Source organism: Diadema antillarum, unplaced genomic scaffold (genome assembly GCF_040938485.1).
Source record: "Diadema antillarum isolate AM-2024a unplaced genomic scaffold, OU_Dant_1.0 seq00001347_RagTag, whole genome shotgun sequence".
NCBI lineage: Eukaryota > Metazoa > Echinodermata > Echinoidea > Diadematoida > Diadematidae > Diadema > Diadema antillarum.
Genome location: NW_027272112.1, coordinates 145823 through 164623, shown reverse-complemented (window position 1 = coordinate 164623; position 18801 = coordinate 145823). Strand labels below are relative to the sequence as shown.

The 18801-nt window shown below is 38.8% G+C and overlaps 1 protein-coding gene across 1 annotated transcript; it reads left to right on the top strand.

Moving 5' to 3' along the window:
• Nucleotides 1-185: 185 nt before the first annotated feature.
• LOC139708530 (uncharacterized) lies at nucleotides 186-18182 on the top strand. The gene is made up of 7 exons (XM_071620473.1): nucleotides 186-195; nucleotides 8363-9391; nucleotides 10042-10180; nucleotides 12411-12514; nucleotides 12795-12886; nucleotides 13600-13758; nucleotides 18132-18182. Exons 1-7 carry the CDS (start codon nucleotides 186-188, stop codon nucleotides 18180-18182), a joined length of 1584 nt encoding a protein of 527 aa, XP_071476574.1.
• Nucleotides 18183-18801: the final 619 nt, after the last annotated feature.

The following is an 18801-nucleotide window of genomic DNA, read 5'->3' as shown; positions in this document are numbered from 1 at the left end:
GTTGGCAATGTGCTCCTCAGCGCTGCTTGTAGCGGCGTTGTATGTGTTGCGCAAAGCGTGTGGATCCTGGACCAGATCGCCTTGGACATGTATTGGATGGGGTAAGAAGAGATATCCGCTATTACTATCTTTACAAAAAAGTACCATGACTATACCATGGTAGTATCATGGTATGGTGATGAACCATGGAGCCTGGTAATTTCGCCAATGTAATACCCTGGTACCATGGACCTGGTACTGCGGCGAAATTACCAAATACTAGTTTCACATTGTTTATGTCTTGATCCACCACTTATATAACTCACCCAACATAGCGTTGCATTTTTTTATTATTCTTGTATTATTCAACTCTTCATTGTCAGGTGATCCCATCACTGCAAGCTCTTGAGGCTTTTACTCTTTTTTTTTAAGTCTGACTTTTTAAATGTCTGACTTATTACCACTTTGTTATAAATGATGACCTTTGTCTTCCCTCTGTGTATTATGATTGTGTGAATTGTTATATTTCATCTTTTTAACTGTATATATTGTAAATGTTGAAAGAAATAAAGGAGAGTTCTATGCTCTCAGTCAATGGTATTCTACTATGTACGATGGTTCTATACCATGGTTTTACAGTACTGCGGCAAAATTGCTATGTAGGGCCCCTACCATGGTACAATACCATATGGTATTACTGCAAATGAGGCGAAATTACCGTGTAGTACCGTGGAACATTACCATGGCATTACTGCGGTAAAATTACCATGTATACGATCGATTGGAGTACAATTAAGAAGAAAAATAACAACTTTGGATGTTTTATTCCAGTAGTAATCACAATAGTTTTGCATGATTTTGCAGGCCTGGGTTAGTATATGCGTCAATGTATAACTTCTTCTACCCTAACATACGGGTCCTACATCCTACAATAGACCTAGCTGTATATCTGTAATACACATTGTACTTCCTATTCGTAGGTACTGGACTAGTGTATCAGTTCTTTATGGGCTAATATCTGAAAAGGTTTAAGACTTGAATACTATTAACTACACCTCACAAATTTATTAGTCCTATTAACCCTAACCAGGCTGGGCTTTTTGGCCTGTTCTGTGGCCGGGGGAGGGTTGATTCACCCCCCCCCCCCCCCCCCCCCCGGGCGAGATCTCGGCCGTCGACAGTGCAATCGCACTGAAAATTACCACATACATTACTTGTTGTGTAATCTGCCAAACTATAAAAGAAAAAAATATTTTTCATTTCTTTATATTTTACATTAATTAATATGCGTGAAATCATAAATCTTGCTCTAAATCAGAAAATAAAGCTAATGACATCCTAATTTTTGGTGACATTATTCCTTGTAGCATTCCTAACAAAGGTACTTGAAAAAAAAAATCTGGTATCGAAGTTGATTTCTTATGTATTCTATTGTTGTATGAATTTCTTATGTATTTCTTTGTTTTTCGACCTCTGTTTTTTTTCTTTTTTCCAAAAGGGGAGTGTTACAGAACCTATTTTAAGTACAATTATGCTAAAATTGATTGATTTCAGCCATTGAAAGTGAAAATAATCATATCTTTTTGAATAAGGTGGGAAAACTGTATTTGCCTAGATTTTGTACACAAAATCACGTTTTTGAGCCATTTTCGGTCTGACAAGCCGGTATGAAAGGTCGTGCAGCGTCGTTACCGTATGCCCGATTTTCCCGAAAATGGTATCATAAGATGTGCGAGACTTGAAAGTAAAAAGTCAGCGAGAGGCGCGGTCAAAAAAAAAAAATCGCGCGGCGGAATACTAAGTACTAGCAGTCGTGGAAAATGTCGGGGGTGGGGTGGGGGGTTGATTCAACCCCCCACCCCCGCCCTTTTAAGGTTAAAATGTGAATATACATCTACATTAACACAAGTTAAAGTTGTTGATTTTGAAAGATACAGTTTCTAACACACTTCAAAGTTTAAACCCAGCATGTATACTTTGAGTGTTTATGTCTTTTATCTATTTTCACTACTTTTTGCATGTTAGATGCTCTCTCATTAATATTCATGATCAATACAGAAACCAATATACAAAACATGGTTCGTGCAACTGGAATCAACTTGTATCACACACTGCCGGTGCCACGTTTTCAAAATTTTGGGGGCACTTCCATGGTTTCAGCGCAATTTCTGGTGACACGGGTTTCTTCAGCTGACAAGAAAAAAAAAAAAGGTCTTCAGCTCATCTTTCTCATTCCACTTCCGCGTTTCTTCATCTTAAAGGCCGTGTCACACCAGCCTTGCGTGTGACTTCCGAAGAACATTTTTGCTATCCGGAGGTCCCTGCAGATGACCCGCACATGACAGCACCTAGCATGTATCTCAAAAGTAGTTACCCGGAGGTGCGCACGCTGGCTCTATTTACCCGCTGCCAAAAAAGGCCCTGTCACACCAGCTAAGCGGGCTTATTGCGTATGGGGATTTTTCAGCACGCAGAATAATTTCTGCGGCCGGACAAGGTTTAGGGCGAGTTTGGCGTGGGTATTACATGATAAACGCGTGATACCTAAGTCCTTCTTGCGTGTATTCCGTTGAACTGCATGTTAGGCGCGTGGGTGTCACGTGATAGCTTCGTGATAGCTTCTTTTATGTCAGTTACGGGCGACATACGGGCTCTGCGAAGTACCTGCGCCACAACTGCGTGTTATCTGCGTACTAGTCGCCTGCGAGGTGAGTGCTAGCCTGAACAATAGGCTGGTTCGAGTGGATGGGCAAACAATCATTTGTCAACTAGCTTTCAAGAAGTGAAGATGCCCCGTAGACGGAAAGTGCACAAGGGCAGAGAACGTCCAGTGGATGGACAGCCACAAAGCCCGGAAGATTCACAGCAAATGCATCAAATTGCTGCTGAAGTCCATTCGGCGGATGAAGTCCTGTCCGAAAGGGACCAGGTAGTCCTCGACGCCATAGAGGACAGAGGACAAAGAAGAGAATGAGCCCACAAATGGCACGCACTCCCTTCACATAGGCATAGATCAGCGGGCAACTTACCTACTTCAAGTGGGTCAAATGCCTGTGAATTGCGGCGGCTACGGCCCTCCTACGGGTGTTCTGCGTGGAACTCTTCGGGCAATCCTCGCGACTCATCCGGAAATAGTTTTGGTTATGCTCAAAACTTTGCTGCGGGAAAATTGGACTAGCGTGCGCACCTTCGGGCAACTAAGGACGAGATAAGTGCTAGGTATTGTCAAGTTCGGGCCAACTGCGGAGAGCTCCGGGTAGCAAATTTGTTTCCCCGCAAGTCAAGCCGCAAAACTTCCCCAGATACGGTATGACAAGGCCTTGAGCATGCTCAACACTTGTTCCGGAAGAGTCACGGGAGTTGCCCGTAGAGGTATGCGCAGAACACAAGTAGGAAACCCTTACCGGTAGCACCTCACAGGCAACTCCAAAGCAGGTACTTCGCAATCCCCGTATAGTAAGTCGCTCGTAACAGAAAATGGATCGGTTTCAAAGCTCTCACGCGAGTCACACGGAACGCACGCAAGTAGAAGCTAAGTAGCACGCGTCTAGTAAGTAAGAAACAAGTGCGAAAATTGCAAACATTCTTGTCCGCCCGCGGAAAATCTTCTACGTGCTTTAAACTACCTCCTCGCCACAAGCCCGCGTAGCTTGCCCGGACGCCTTAACGGGCTCAAAGGTTTCCATGTATTTCTATGTGCAGGTGCGAAAAAAAGGGGAGGGGGCTCGCCCCCCGCCCCCCACTTTTAGAGGGGGCACTTCCGGGGTTTCAGCGCAACTTCTGATGACATGGGGTTCTTCAGCTGACAAGGGAAAAAAAAAAGGTCTTCAGCTCATCTTTCTCATTCCACTTTCGGGTTTCTTCATCTCACCGGGCTCAAAGGTTGCCATGTATTTCCAAATCATACCGTGTATAAAAGAAATGACATGAAATTCAGCATGACTCTCAGAAAAAGCTATCTTGATCAACCCAAGAAGGTTCAAGAGATGGAGTAACAACAGTGTCATTCCCCTTGATTCATGTTTGATGCCGCCAATAAGAAATATTTGAAGTATGTGCTAAACTGGAGCTAACTCACAGATAGAAAAACAATTGATTCATGTGGCATCGCATCATGACTCGTCACTCTCAATGGAAGATATTTCTTTATGATGGTAATTACTTTTCGCTGTCACTTCTTATGAAACATGAGCGGTATATAAACGTACAGACACAGGGATGTACGAATAAAGATTCCACACACAAAAATGATGAAATACGAATTAAAATTACCAGACTTTACATGTTTTTACACTAATCTAACATATCAATGAATAAAGAACTATACACTTGAAGATTATACCATATCAGTTTAATTGATTGGAAAGATGATAAAATCGACTTTCCAGTAAGGGTGCAGTTCAAATATTCTCACAACATTCAGCTTAGATTTACACTGTTTTACATAATCCTGGACAGGAGTTGCTTTCTTTTTCATATGCCTTATCATTAGCTGAAATTTAATTTCCTTTAATACAAATATATATATATATATATATATATATATATATATATATATATATATATATATAGCCTACGTTATGTTAGCGTTCCAAAATGAATGATCTCTTTGCTCGGAAAGACGGTGGCATCGAACCCTGATCTTCAAAGTCACAAGTGCACCTGTGGAATCATTTTGTACGTTAAAAGAAAACTGACAGCTGTTTGAATATCTACAGCCAGTTGGAACTCTATTTCTCAAACCTCCTTGATCAACCTAATCAATCCATATCTGCCTCATTACACAAAAACTTCAGCTGCTGAAGCATCTTCTTTTTTTTTTTACGTACCTTTTTTTCAGAGCATACTCTATATTTGATTTGATTTGATTTGATTTGATTTGATTTGATTTGATTTGATTTATTTCTGCTTAATTCCGTTACATCAGATATGATTTTGTACAAGTCATCTATGACAAACAGTATATCGACACATAGTTTTTAGCACAAAATAAAACAAATACAAACAGCTTATAGGGAACTTAAACAGATGGGTCTCCAAAATAAGCCGAGGCTTGACGGTATGGAGACCCTATACTTAGCTACTCTGGATAGGATAAGAGATAGAGAAAGGGGGAAGGGTAGGGGATAGAGGGAAAATTACAGAGTGTATAATGTACCACTCCAACTATACAATATATACAAAAATTATATCAAATTCTGCATAACTCAGAACAAGCACACACACACACACACACACACACACACACACACACACACACACACACAATCACACAAACACATTTATTACATGTTATTAATGTACCGGTATAATATTTTGGGCCATACTTGTGAACATCAAACACACTTATATCAGTGGGTTCCAAAACGAATTAACTGTTATACTAGATGTTACAAAAATATTTCCCACTTTTGATTCTTAATAGTTCAAAAACCATATATCAGATAATGCTGATGAACAATAGCTGAATAGTGTACAATTTGTTGAAGGTAGTTTAAGAATGAAAGCATAAACCAATTTCATTAAATTCAAGATTTATTTTTAAGTTAGGGTTCAAATTTTGCTCTATTTTCAACCCTGTGTACAAAACTTGAGTTTGCACAGGAGTCAATTGGTGTGTATGGGAGTGTGTGGTCTTGAACAACGGCCAGGGTTAGAATACTCTGTTACACATTAATGAGAAATTCCACTCTAACAGCTGGTCTTTATTCATCCTGTAATATAGTGTATGCAAGCACATGAAAACATGTGCATATTTTTTTTACATGTGCATGTGAGTTGGCTCAGTCGGTAGCGCGTCTGCCTCACGATCCTGAGGGCCCAGGTTCAAACCCGAGTCTGGACTGAGCAATGTTGCGTGTAATCATACCGTCCCCTCGAGAGAGAGGCAAAACACTCTGTCCCTCAGATAGGACATAAAATTTAGGTTCCGTGTACATGGTGTATGAAAGAGTCACAACTCATGCACGTAAAAGATCCCGCTTCATTCATTCATCACAAAGAGCAAGGTGTTTAACCCGGTGAAGTGGTCCACCTCACATCCAACTGGACCCCATGGAAGACCAGCTTAGCGTAGCTAAATATGGGCTATCCAGCCATCTTTTCAGATGGAGAGTGAACAAAATAACAATTTTACCCTTTACCGTAAATTCAGACTAGCAGTGCCCAGGGCAAACCATCATGAATTATTTACAAAGCATTCATGTGCATTGGAGCAAGAAGCCTAGTCAGCAGAATTCAGAAAAAGTGGTATTCGTGGTATTCATGTCTATTGTTCAGACATGTCAGAGTCATTGTAAGAACACACTCCCATACACATCATTAGGTCCTGTGTAAAGTTCATTTTTGTACAGAGGGTTAAAATTTGACCAAAATCTGGAACATAACTTCAAGATTCAAGGTTTCGTATCCAAATCACCTCTGACTAGATTGTACACTATTTAGCTATTACTCATATCAATGACAGTGTTATCTGATATATAGTTTTCGAACTATTAAGGATCAAAAGTAAGAAATGCTTGTTTTTTGTGACACCTAGTACAATGATTAATTAGTCTGCTTAACCCTAATCAGGCCGGACTAATTTGGCTATAAATGCTAAAACCCCGAAATCTCGACCATCAGTGTTGCGATCGCGGCGAAATTTGACACGGGTGTAAACCACGTCGTAATCTAAGATTATGTCTTAAAATTATCAATGTCTAATTTCAATTAATCAATATTGTGTAAACTGGGCCCAAGATTCTATTTTAGCCTAATTAAAAGCATCTTTTTATTTGAATATCTGTTTTAACATATTCAGCTATTGCACATCATACATGTAAGAACTTCCAAAAGTCATTCTTCTTATGCATATCGTAGTTTTTTAATTTGTTATGTATTTTTGTGTTTTTCGACTTTGTTTTTTCTTTGTTTTCTCATTAGAGATTGCCATTTACCACTTTATACCATAGTTAGCATAAGATCAATTGAAGTGATTAATAGCACAACAGTGGTGGATCCAGGGGGCTCCCCGCTTTAATAATTTTTGCTAAAATAAAAAATAACAAGAATGAAAATGGTAGTGTGCTTACATATGCTTACATTTTCCTTTTCTTCTATGCTTTCTAGTAATATAAGAATAATTTTTATTGTTCGATCAATGCAATCACGTTTAAGCTTTTAACGAATACATTTCAGACGAATGGCAATGTGAAAATGGCTCGCTCGCTCTGCCCGTTCTTTACAGTAAAATGAATAGTTTTCGTAAGTTATGATCATAGTCTTTCGCAGTGATTTTTTTTCTATTACTAGAAATTTGATTTAAAATGCTCTATACATGCGACTTTTGTCCTGTTTTTCTTTTTACAAAAAGTCCCTACTGTGGGAGGGGGCGTCTCCCTCCCACCTCCGCTCGGTCGCTTCGCTTCCTCTCCCAGGATCTCACACCGTCATATAAATGTACTCCCATATGTTATTATCATAGTCCTTCGCAGTGGTTTTTTTAATGTTTAATTCCCTGGAAATTTGGTCTGAAATGCTCTTTAAACGCGACTATTCTGTTTTCACAAAAATTCCCCACCGTGAGATTTTTCCATATGTTAAACTCCCTAAAAACTTGCTTTTAAATTCTCTATAAACGTGACTGCTGTACTCTGTTTTTGCAAAAAGTTCTAAACCGTGGGAGGGGGGTATCCCCCTCCCCCGCTCGGTCGCTTCGCTCCCTCACCGAGGATCTCACACCGTCACATAAATGTACCCCGTATGTTTTTTTTTAGTCCTTCGCAGTGATTTTTCAACTATGTTTAATTCCATAGAAATTTGGTTTAAAAGGCTCTATAAACCCGACTTTTATGCTCTGTTTTCACAAAAAGTCTGTGGGAGGGTGTATCCACCCTCGCCGAGGATCTCACGCCGTCACATCTTAATGTACCCCCGTAAATGTTATATTCATATAGTCTTTCGCACTGATTTTCCATATATTGAATTCCCCAGAAACTTGCTTTTAAATTCTCTATAAACGCGACTTTTGTACCCCCTCCCCCTCCCACGATAGGGTACAAAAAGGTCGCTTCGCTCCCTCGTCGAGGATATCACACCGTCACATAAATGTGCCCCCGTCGAGAGTTTGCCCCCCCCCCCCCCAAAAAAAAAAAAATAGAATAAATAAAAAAGTGTTCTGGAGCTCTTGCTCTCACATTGCTGAATTATTGCACGAAACGTTGAGGGCAGATTCTGAAATGCCCCGTTAACGAGGTTTACAACAATGAGATCAAACTAAGGATTACGACTGAAATCGACACGGATTGTTAAACTTTGCCAAGTCATTGTCTCAAAGTTCCTTATCTAAATGCGTTTCAGAACAAGTCAATTACATCATCAATACTTTCTATTAATATCCCAGGAATTCTGGATCTTGGATTACTCGGGCTTTGCCTTGTGTACTTGTGGATCCTTAGTCAGCGGCCATCCAGACGGCATACCTTTAAAACTGTGAGTCAGTTTGGGTTGCTAGTCCTGGTCAAGAAGTGCCTTCACAATCTGAGGGACTATCCAATAGCCAAGGTTTCTTGGCGAAAGCCCAGAGAGCATCAAGAGCATTTGTTGATCGACATCATCAAGAAGAATGGCAACACCGAGTACGGGAGGCGATTTGGTCTGCAGGAGGTGAAGTCGCTGGATGACTTACGCAGACGGCATCCGCTGACAACTTATGAGCACTATCGAGGGTACGTGGAAAGGATGATGAACGGGGAAACTAATATTCTCACTGCAAAAACGCCTGCTAGCTTCGTTCGAACAACCGGAACCACTGGACGGTCGAAGCACATCCCACTCACCTCTAAGATTAACTTGTTTAAAAGGATTAGGACAACGTTAAATCTGACACTACTGGAGAATTATCCAGATGTCAGTCTGCTGCAAAAGCAGTTAAACTTGTATGTGTCACCCCGAGTGTCTAGAACAAAGAGTGGTGCTCTCATTGAATCAATCGGGCGGTTTTCGGATGAGCATAGAACTCCTCTTCTGGGCTACACTTCTCCGCCGGAAGGATTCCAACTCGAAACGATCTATGAGGCCAATTACATTCACCTCCTCTTTGGGCTACTCGACAGAGATGTTGGCGTTGTTCACGTGGGCTTCATGAACCTTTTAAGGAGCGCCCTCCGACAGTTGAGTCGGTGTTGGCCGGACATCGTCCACGACATTGAACACGGGACCATCCCGAGCTCTCTCGAGCTTCCTTCTCATATCCGTGCCTCGTTGACGGCAGCTTTGGGAGGTGGTGATCCCGTTAGAGCCGCTGAATTACGCCGAGAGTTTGAGAAAGGGTTCTCAGGTCTGATGAAAAGAGTTTGGCCCCGTTTGAGAGTCATCCACTCAGTTGACCACACTGGAATCTGGCCACAAATAGAGAGATCATGGGCTAAAGGTAAGTCATATCACTGTTGCTGTTTATCCTGTCAAACCTCCCTTAACCCTGTGCTCGGGACTTTAAATTATATATACACGCTATGTGGTTTTCTACGTCAATCGTCACTGTATGTACACGAAGGGTGGAACGTGTGATGTTAAATTGTCAAGACATGGTATTCCTAGGAATAATTCCAATCCCTCTTTGCACCTCTCACCATACTGGTGATGAGGACCTTGAGGCAGAAATCGTAATCACTTTTAGGTTAGGACTTTTTTAATCAAATTTTACGCATTTTGTTCTGGTGGGTTTCATTTGTTATTTTTCTGATATTTCTGTGTTTTTCTGTCGCACGCAGATATTTTGGTTTCATCCTGCTGCAATGATAGTATTTATCTTATGAAATCATACTCAAATCTTACATGTATATATGCTTGTAATGTCTGATTCACTCTCCTGTATAAAATAAACTTCACTCATGAAAGCATGTTTGATATGTTTGATGTATTTTGATGATGTGTAAATCATTGTAAAACTGCAGGGTACTTTTGGAAAGCAGGTTTGTGCAACTAATTAGGATAAAATACAGGATGAAATAAAGAAAGCAAATATGTAGGTAGATAAATGAACAAACAGATAGCTGTGATCTTTGCTTGTCTTGTCTGCAGGAATTGAACATCTTCCACTATATTTTGGCTCGTCAGAAGTTTTTACATGCCCCTACCTGGGTTTAAACTCCATGAACGTGCATGGCCATGTGCCGCTGCCTTCCGTTGTGGTTACAGAATTCATCAAAGTTGAGGACACGTCAGTATCTTGAAAGCTGTCTATTTCTCTTTCTATCTTATTTGTGTTAAGGCCTGTCTGTCTGATTGTCTTTCCAAGTGGATTATACCAATAGATGTCTGGACGCGTGTGCGTATACAGCGATGAAACAATGTCTTGACAAAGATAGAAATATATGTTCAAATAGTTATCAGAAACACATACAAAGATATGATTATTCATAAAAGTACTATATTAATACACATGCAGTTATATGAAGTAAAGTTCTATGACTTCTGCTATAAACTCATCAATAATGAAACCAAACGCTAGAAGCTCATCATCCCAATTTATTGTACAAAGTTAAAAAAAAAGATTGAACAAGTTTGAACAATATCTAATCAACAAACAACAAACATACGGAGAGAACAAGTGTCGAGTATGACACAACTATAACTAGGACATATCCTCCTTTTGTGAAAAAATTTAGCTGTTTACGTTAGTCTAGGATACAATTTGTCAATCGTACATGATTAAATAATTAACCGTTCAAAGCTTCACAAAAAAAAACTAATGAAGATTCAGAGCAATTAGTCCAGAGCGCTTCGTGTACCGGATTTATAGAGATTTATTATTTCTGTACACCACGATTCTGTCGTCACATATAAAAGTTGTTGACAAGTAAAGATACAGCACACTTTGATTGGCCATGACGTCTTAATTTTACCTTTCATTTGGTATTTAGGGATCAGAGTCAACCTAAAACATATTTCATGGATGAAGTAGAAGTCGGACAGTGCTACGAAGTCGCTGTAACCCACGAATGGTTCGGATTCTACCGTTATCGAACGGGCGACATCTTCCAAGTTGTCGGTTTCCATGAGAATTGCCCTATCTTACAGTTTCAGTACAGGTTTGTAAAACCAACCTCCATTCTTTTTCAAGATGATATCAGCAGATGGAATGTACAAGTACTTAATCAAACAAGATAGAAATCTCCTTGAAAAGGCAATGAAGAATTACAGTTACACTTATTATCTTACCTGTCTTCAGGATATTCCGGTAGAATCTCCCTGTCACAGGCTTTTGGAAGAGAAGCCATCAAAATCATCCCTGCATTTCAGGGTTTTGGAAGGGAGGCCAGCAAATTTGCCCCATTTCACATGTTTTAGAGAGGAAAGCTAGCAAAATTACCCCCTTAATGAAGGAAGAGTGCTGAGGGGAAGAATATCCACAATTTTAGCACCTGCATGGACAGGAGTATATTTAGGGACTCTCTCATTCTGAATATACCACAAAAGATGTACTTATATTCCCGCAGCACTTTTCTTCGCTCAGGGTCCAGGTTGGGATTTCTGTACAGATCGAAACGTCTTATATAGAAAAAAGAAATAATGAAATACAGACAACCTTGCCTAAGTCCAATCTATTTGGAAATTGCTTCGACTTAGAGTGAATGGACTTATGAGGAATTGAAATCAATATGATATAAAGAGAAGAGGACTTGAAAAGACCTTCGACTTAGATGATTATTCGACTTATGTAAGGTCAACTTAACTGCACAAAACAAATTAACAGGCAGTGATGGAGGACAGATGTGAATCCTTTGATCAAGGCTTATTTTCAAAATTTCAAATGTCTATGCATTGAAACTCATTTTATTAACACTATACCAAATGCAAATGTGATAATGGCAATATCATTCAGAAAATGGAAAGACTTCGATCCTTATGCCCCCTAGATATCCTGCGAAAAAAAAAAAAAAAAAAAAAAACCTAGCCTGGCATGCTTCGCCGCAAAACATGCACCCTTATTTCATAATTGTGATTATTATTATTATTATTATTATTATTATTATTATTATTATTATCATTATTATTATTATTATTATCATCATCATCATTACTACTACTGCTATTATATTATTGTATCATTTAACGCACCCTGAATTTTCGGGGGGTTGAAACTAACCCTTTTTTCGGGATCCTATTTCATTATTGTTTAGAAAAGATTCAAAACTACCTCTCTACAATAAGAAATATTTCTTGGGGGCATCACAAGTGTTTATGGATGCAGTCCTCCTTTTTCTGGACTGCGTGCGCATTTACTTTGTTCTCGGTTTTGTTTTTATTTCACCCATTAGCCCAGGGAACCAGGGGTGCCATGCAAAGGGTGTGGGGCTTCCGAATCTTATTTGTAAGGATCGATTTAATTCTCAGTTGCTATGGATGTGACCCCTTTCCATTCGTTTTCCATTGTTTCCCGATTGCAGACTGGGCCAGATTCTCAACCTGTTTTACGAAAAGCTGAACACGAACGTGGTCGATGAAGGCAGCAGTGGCCCGCTGGCCCGGTGTCAGTCTTACGGAGTATACCGTAGCTGAGAGTTCACTTGTTCCGGAAGATTCTTCAGGTATCAACGTGCTTAGCGTACTGGCTACCGCGATCAAGCTAATGCATTGACATTGACGTCACCAGAAATGGCATGGAGGCCTATACCCTGATAACATGAATAATATTTAAAGAATTGTCTCACAAGGTATGTTGTATTTGGGATATTGTCATTATATCGTTTGCAGTTGTTTTCGAGTATTTAGGCTATTGTGTTAGTCACAATGCATCAATCCTGTGGTGTACTAATTGTATATTATTGCAGAGTACGAACCCAACGAAGACTTACTCTACTATTACGTCTTTCTGGAGCTGGAGCCATCTGAGAAATCTATTACGGATGAAGAGAAAAAAACGGTGAGATTTTTTTTTAATTCATTGTTTGTTTGTTTGCTTATTTTTTCTTTGTTTTATAGGGTTGCTTTGTTTGTTTGTTTGTTTGTTGTTTGCTTGTCAAGAGAAGTGCAACAAGGAAACTTTGGGTAATGAGAACTAGTAGTAGATCAATTATTCTTTTGAATTCTTTCGCACGGATAACGCGACCATTTTTCTTTTGCTCTCTAGACATCAAAGAATCGTTATATCATTGAGTATTGTTCTTTAGCATGCCCAGCTAAGTCAGTTGAAGTTTTTTTTTCTATAATTCATATCACGTAAACATTCCTTACTCTTTTCACAAGAAGAATTTTGTTGTTGGTGGTGTTGTTTTTTTAATGTAATTTATTCTGAAAGATCATGTTCTTCATTGCTTTGCTCCCAGTGTATGTATATGGGGTACTATTTTATTTACCTCTGGAAACTGGTCGGTCTGTTCCATACTCATTTCAGAAAACGGTGCACTGGGCAACTATGAATGCAATGTTACATTGATAATTCGATCATGACGGAGGCAATCAATGCTAGACACCAGTGTATCATATTGGTGTTTTTGGTACATTGATCAAAGGTCATAAAACTTTCAGGTGCCGGTGTATCAAAGTTGTTTTAACAACTCATAAGTCGGTTGCGCTGTATATGGGCTTACTCACAGCTTTAAATCTATTCGGGGAAATCCCCTTTGTCCTCGCCAGGTTGATGAGGAGCTGCGTCTTCGTAACGGTGACTACGACCGCCTCCGTCGCGAAGGGAGCATATCTCATCCGAGGGTACACTCCGTCAGATCTGGGGGCTTCGAGGCGCTCCGAGACCACGTACTGCAGAACACCAACGCCACGCCTTTGCAATATAAGGTCCCTCAGAAATTGCGATCCTTTTCCTTCTTCCAAATAATGCTGGCACATAGTTTGCGATGAATGTGAACGAACGAACACACACACGCACACGTACACACACACACACACACACACACACGTACACACACGCACGTGAGTGTGTGAAAAACAACTCCTTTCACATACCCGATTAACACGTCACTGCAATGAATTTCAGTTTCAGTTTAGTTTATTTTGCACCAAGCATTAAAAATATACAGAGCAAACAATACATGAATGTACAAAATGAGATACAAAAGAGAAAAATTCATAAGACATAGGACATACAATTAGAAATAATGTGGCGGTATGACTACATACAAAGACAATGCCATTGATGGGGGAAGCAGCAAGAAAGGAAAAGCCCTTGTGAGTAGCTGACCCATTGTACTGTAACATACATATACCTTAGACAGATTTAAGGAAAAGAAATGACAGTTAAGTTGACAAAACGGAACAAGTCAAAACAATGCAATCATTACAAAAGAAAACTACGGAGATATGGACGATAACAACACAGAAAAACAGCAACAACAAAAATAAAAATACGCCTTGAATTAACTACGTTTGTAATCTTCCAGTAAAAAAGTGTTTATATTTGATTTTGAAACTATTTATAGATTGTGATGCTTTAATTTCTCTAGGGATAGAATACCATATATGAGGACCCTGATATATAACTGAATTTTTAAAAAATGAGGTGCGCATGTGATATAAATGATAGTTTGCAGAATTTCTTGTGCCGTAATTATCAATAGTGCTGTTCAGCGAAAAATAATCTAAAAGGGATTCTGGAAGTAACTTTTTGTAACATAGATACATAAAAATACCCAACTGTAAAAGATAAATATCATAGAATTGCAGCATCTTATACAAATGAAAGATTGGTTTTGAATGGGCAAGATATGAAGCATGGTGTATTGCACGTTTTTGCAAGACACAAACTCTGTTCAACTGGGTTTTTGATGCATTGCCCCAAATTATGATCCCGTATGACAAATGTGGTAAAACAATTGAATTATAAATCATTTTTAAAAACACTTTAGGCATTGACTTTAAAGGGACTGTACAGTACTGGTTGAGGTAGGGATTCATGTTTTGAACATTCCTAAGTGAGAAAATGAAAAGCCTCTTATGAAATATGAAAGAGCTTGTAATTTTAAGAAGGATTCAACGTTTATTTGATGAAAATTGGTTTTCAAATGGCTGAGATATCCAAAAAAGTGCTAATAATAAAAGGCGACATGCCCCAACTTTATTAGTATCTCTTTGTTTCACCTTGTTTTTGGATATCTCAGCCATTTCTAAACCGATTTTGATCGAATAAACTTTTGATACCCCTTAGAACCGCATGCTCTTTGACATCTCATAGAGTGGTTTCTGAATATCTCACAAAACGTTAAAAGCTAAATCTTCACCTCGACCAGAACTGTACACACCCTTTAATTTATACATAACACCAATATTCACTTGCCCTGCCAAGGACTATATTATTTTTATACTTCAATCTGGAGTTACATTTCTTGGACCCAATTTCTGAAATGGCCTCTTTGATAGTTTCTTTTAATGTATGTAGCCTCTGTGGTAATTATTTTGATAGCTGACCCAAGTCTAAATTCTTTCAAAATTAATTAAAAGAAAATTTTTATATAGGGCCTACATTTACACAAGTTCTTATGAGCCTTATCATTAAAAAACAGTGATATTTTATGTATTTACATCATAAAAAGATTCTGATTTTAATGGTTGCAAAAAATCTGATCATAAAACTTTAATCTTCTTTTAATTAACATCAAGCATTTCTTAGGCAGCTCAGGTCATCATTTTTGTCTTCGCCATCGACCTTCTTATCTTCACGCCATGTTATCAGCTTTTTTCTTCTTCTCTCCTCCTTCTCTTCTTCTTTCTCTTCTTTCGTACTTTCTTTTCTGCATTACAGCGTCTTATTGTTGGGATTTGTGCGGTTTGTGTATGGCTAGTTAGGTTCCAATTCTCAGTTCGTGTAATTCGGTTTTGCGATTCCGTTTTTATGTATATGAAAAGCAAGTATTGTTTTATCATATTTGGGGAATGCATTTATATATTCTCATTTTTTGTTGTTTTTCCTTACACGCTCCTTGTTAAATGTGTACTTGTAAATTTGGTTTATTGTACATTGCAATGTCAATATATGCATTTATTTTTCCGTGCCAAAAAAAAAATCGTATTTACAAGTTTTGTTGGAGATGGGGAAAACATGAATGAAAGACTGAATGAAAAGAATACTTGTTTCCTTGTTTTAATTTTTAATGTGATTCTGTTTCTGCGTTTCTCTTGGAGAGTAGTATCAACGAAATGATGAAGTGTACAAACATTATGTGGGATGAATATCGCTTAAATCGTGGTAGCACAAAGAAAATAAGCAAGCAAACTGTGGGGTATAGTAAAGCAATAATGTTTCTCATAATTTTACAAGTAATACTCATATTGTGTGACTTTTGTTTTACAACAACAAAAAAAAAAAGGATAACGGAGGTATAAATCATTCATGCGTTCACTCCACAGACAACGAACACGGATTGTTTGTCATATCTCACATATGATAGAATGAATGTCTTCATGTAAGGGCTATGATAAAAGGCTTAATTGCGTTATACTTCAAAGGTGGGTGAAATAAATGAAATGTTCAAAAGTTTAAAACACATCTAGTTAAATATTTTAAGAGAAGGAATAGTCTTCCCACTCCACCATGCTTTTAACTACTAGTTACCGAGATTGAAAAAAAAAAGAAAGATACGTCAATAGGTGATCCGAGTCTTCTGGGATCACCTAATAACTGATTCTGGCACTGGACAAAACGTACACAATGAAAGTATGATATACTTTTATTATACTTTTCCAAGGCTATGCAGTGGAGAGGGGGTAATTCTAGAGTGACCCGTCTTCACCACTCTGTAACAACCTTCTGAGAACTCCTGTCTCGCAGGTGTCAATATTAACATGCTGTCTATAATTCTGACGTCAAAACAAAATTCTTAAACCTCTCACTTTTAAACCAAGGAGGTACTCGGCACCTCCTTCTGTATTAAAATCAAATACCAGTACTTTTGCAATGCACAGTGCATATTATGATATGCGCTGTAGATGGCGCTCTTTGCCTCCACTCACCAGTGCCGTATCAATCTCAAGCACTGTCACTCACATGAAACACACGTGCCCAACTACAAAAGCACTCCCCCTTTTTCTTTTGAATTTGAAAGTTGTCACGACATGATTATAACATGATCGTGTATTGCTGGCTTTGGTGATCATGATTTTTTTTTTTTTTTTTTTTGCTGGGAAAATTAGGAAAACTTGGTGATTACTACGGAGTCTTTTTTTCATTCAAGTGATTTCGTTTCAGGCTTATAAGTGATGACAGAACGTAGAGCTCTAATCCATCACCATTAATGAAATTCATTTCCAACTACTCAAAGTGGAGTTATGAAACGATTTTGGAGCATACAACCAATTACTGTAAAACATGATTATGCACTGTGCCTGTCGTCTGCAATGTTGTCGTTTCTACAGTGATTGTGATAATGATGATAATGCTGTCTTTTCATCCAGGGCAGCCTCTTCATTGTTACCACTGCTTTACAAAAAGGGCCCTGCAATTTTTAGTACATGCATATCGTCGCGTTGCCAGAAACGCATTTATACACCTGGGTCGAGAGAGACATCGTGGGTTAAAAAAAATCTTGTCCCTCGTGCAGGTGTGTATTTCGTTAATGTTGAAGTTCATCAGCGGATCGGATTGTACTTTGTCAAATCTATAGGACTGGTAACGAATAACAACCCTAATGGTGGCGATAGCATATTATGCATACTAGGCATCAAGATAAATGTGCCACATTCATGACAAGAAAATGTTGTATTGTAAAACATTGGGAAATCGATACAAAAATAAATTAAACTAATTCCAACAACCTAGGAACAAAAATATTCAAATGGTATTTTTCCTGGCGCTGGAAAATATGACACATGCTCTGTTTTCCGTACTCTATAAGCAATATATGGCTTCTTAGCCGATATTTTTGACAGCCTAAAAGTGTTATAAAAGTCATTCAATGAATGACTTTTATGTCTGAATTTCCTGATTTTTACGCCATTGCCGGATAAAATAGATGTGAGTTCTAACCACTGAGGCCAAAATTTCTTGAGGAGGTGTTATTTGGCACTGCCAGGAATTTATCGAATCGTAGTGACAGCCAACTGCCTCATCAAAGTGAACATTTCAGTTTTATCAGCGCTGTCGGAAATACTTTTGCCACGTTGTCATGGTAGCATGAATATGATTTTACAGGATGTTCTGTCAATCTTCAAATGATCAGATGCCTTCCAAGGGAGAGACGTACGGGGGTTCCCTGCAGCAGCCAGTTTAATGTCAGGATTATCTGTAAGACAACAGAGGGGAAATTCCGTATAGTCTCTCCATGGCGTGCTTCTGCAATTATCCGTCTTGATGATAATTGTTGGGTTGTCTGCATACAATGCAGATCAAGGCTTCCATTGAAACGTGGACCGGCATTTTAATCAACGTAGAAACTAGCCTTTGACAATGTTTGAGCAATCACGTACAGCTGATAATATTTATATCCATTACGTTGATCGTTATGATCAATGATTTATTATACATGATAAATGATTTTTATACATCGATTATGAACAACCAAGATGACAACATTATATTATGTCCTTATATAACAATAGAAACTGCTGATAAAGGAAGACGATAGCAAGCTTCCTACGAAGTAAAATGAATTTCGTTCCTATGTTTCATTCACTGGTGATGTATCAGAGTGGGATGGGGCTCTGAGCTGATAACGAACAATCGAAATGCATCGAGCATCATCTTATGCACAGTCGGCTGGGTATATACATGAAAAAAAAAAAGAACCATGATGCCTCAATGGAATGGAGGACGTGGGAGAGAGAGACGGGATTGGCGGAGGGAGTTGCAACTGGCATCCAGTGGAAGAAGTCATAAGATATGACAGAATA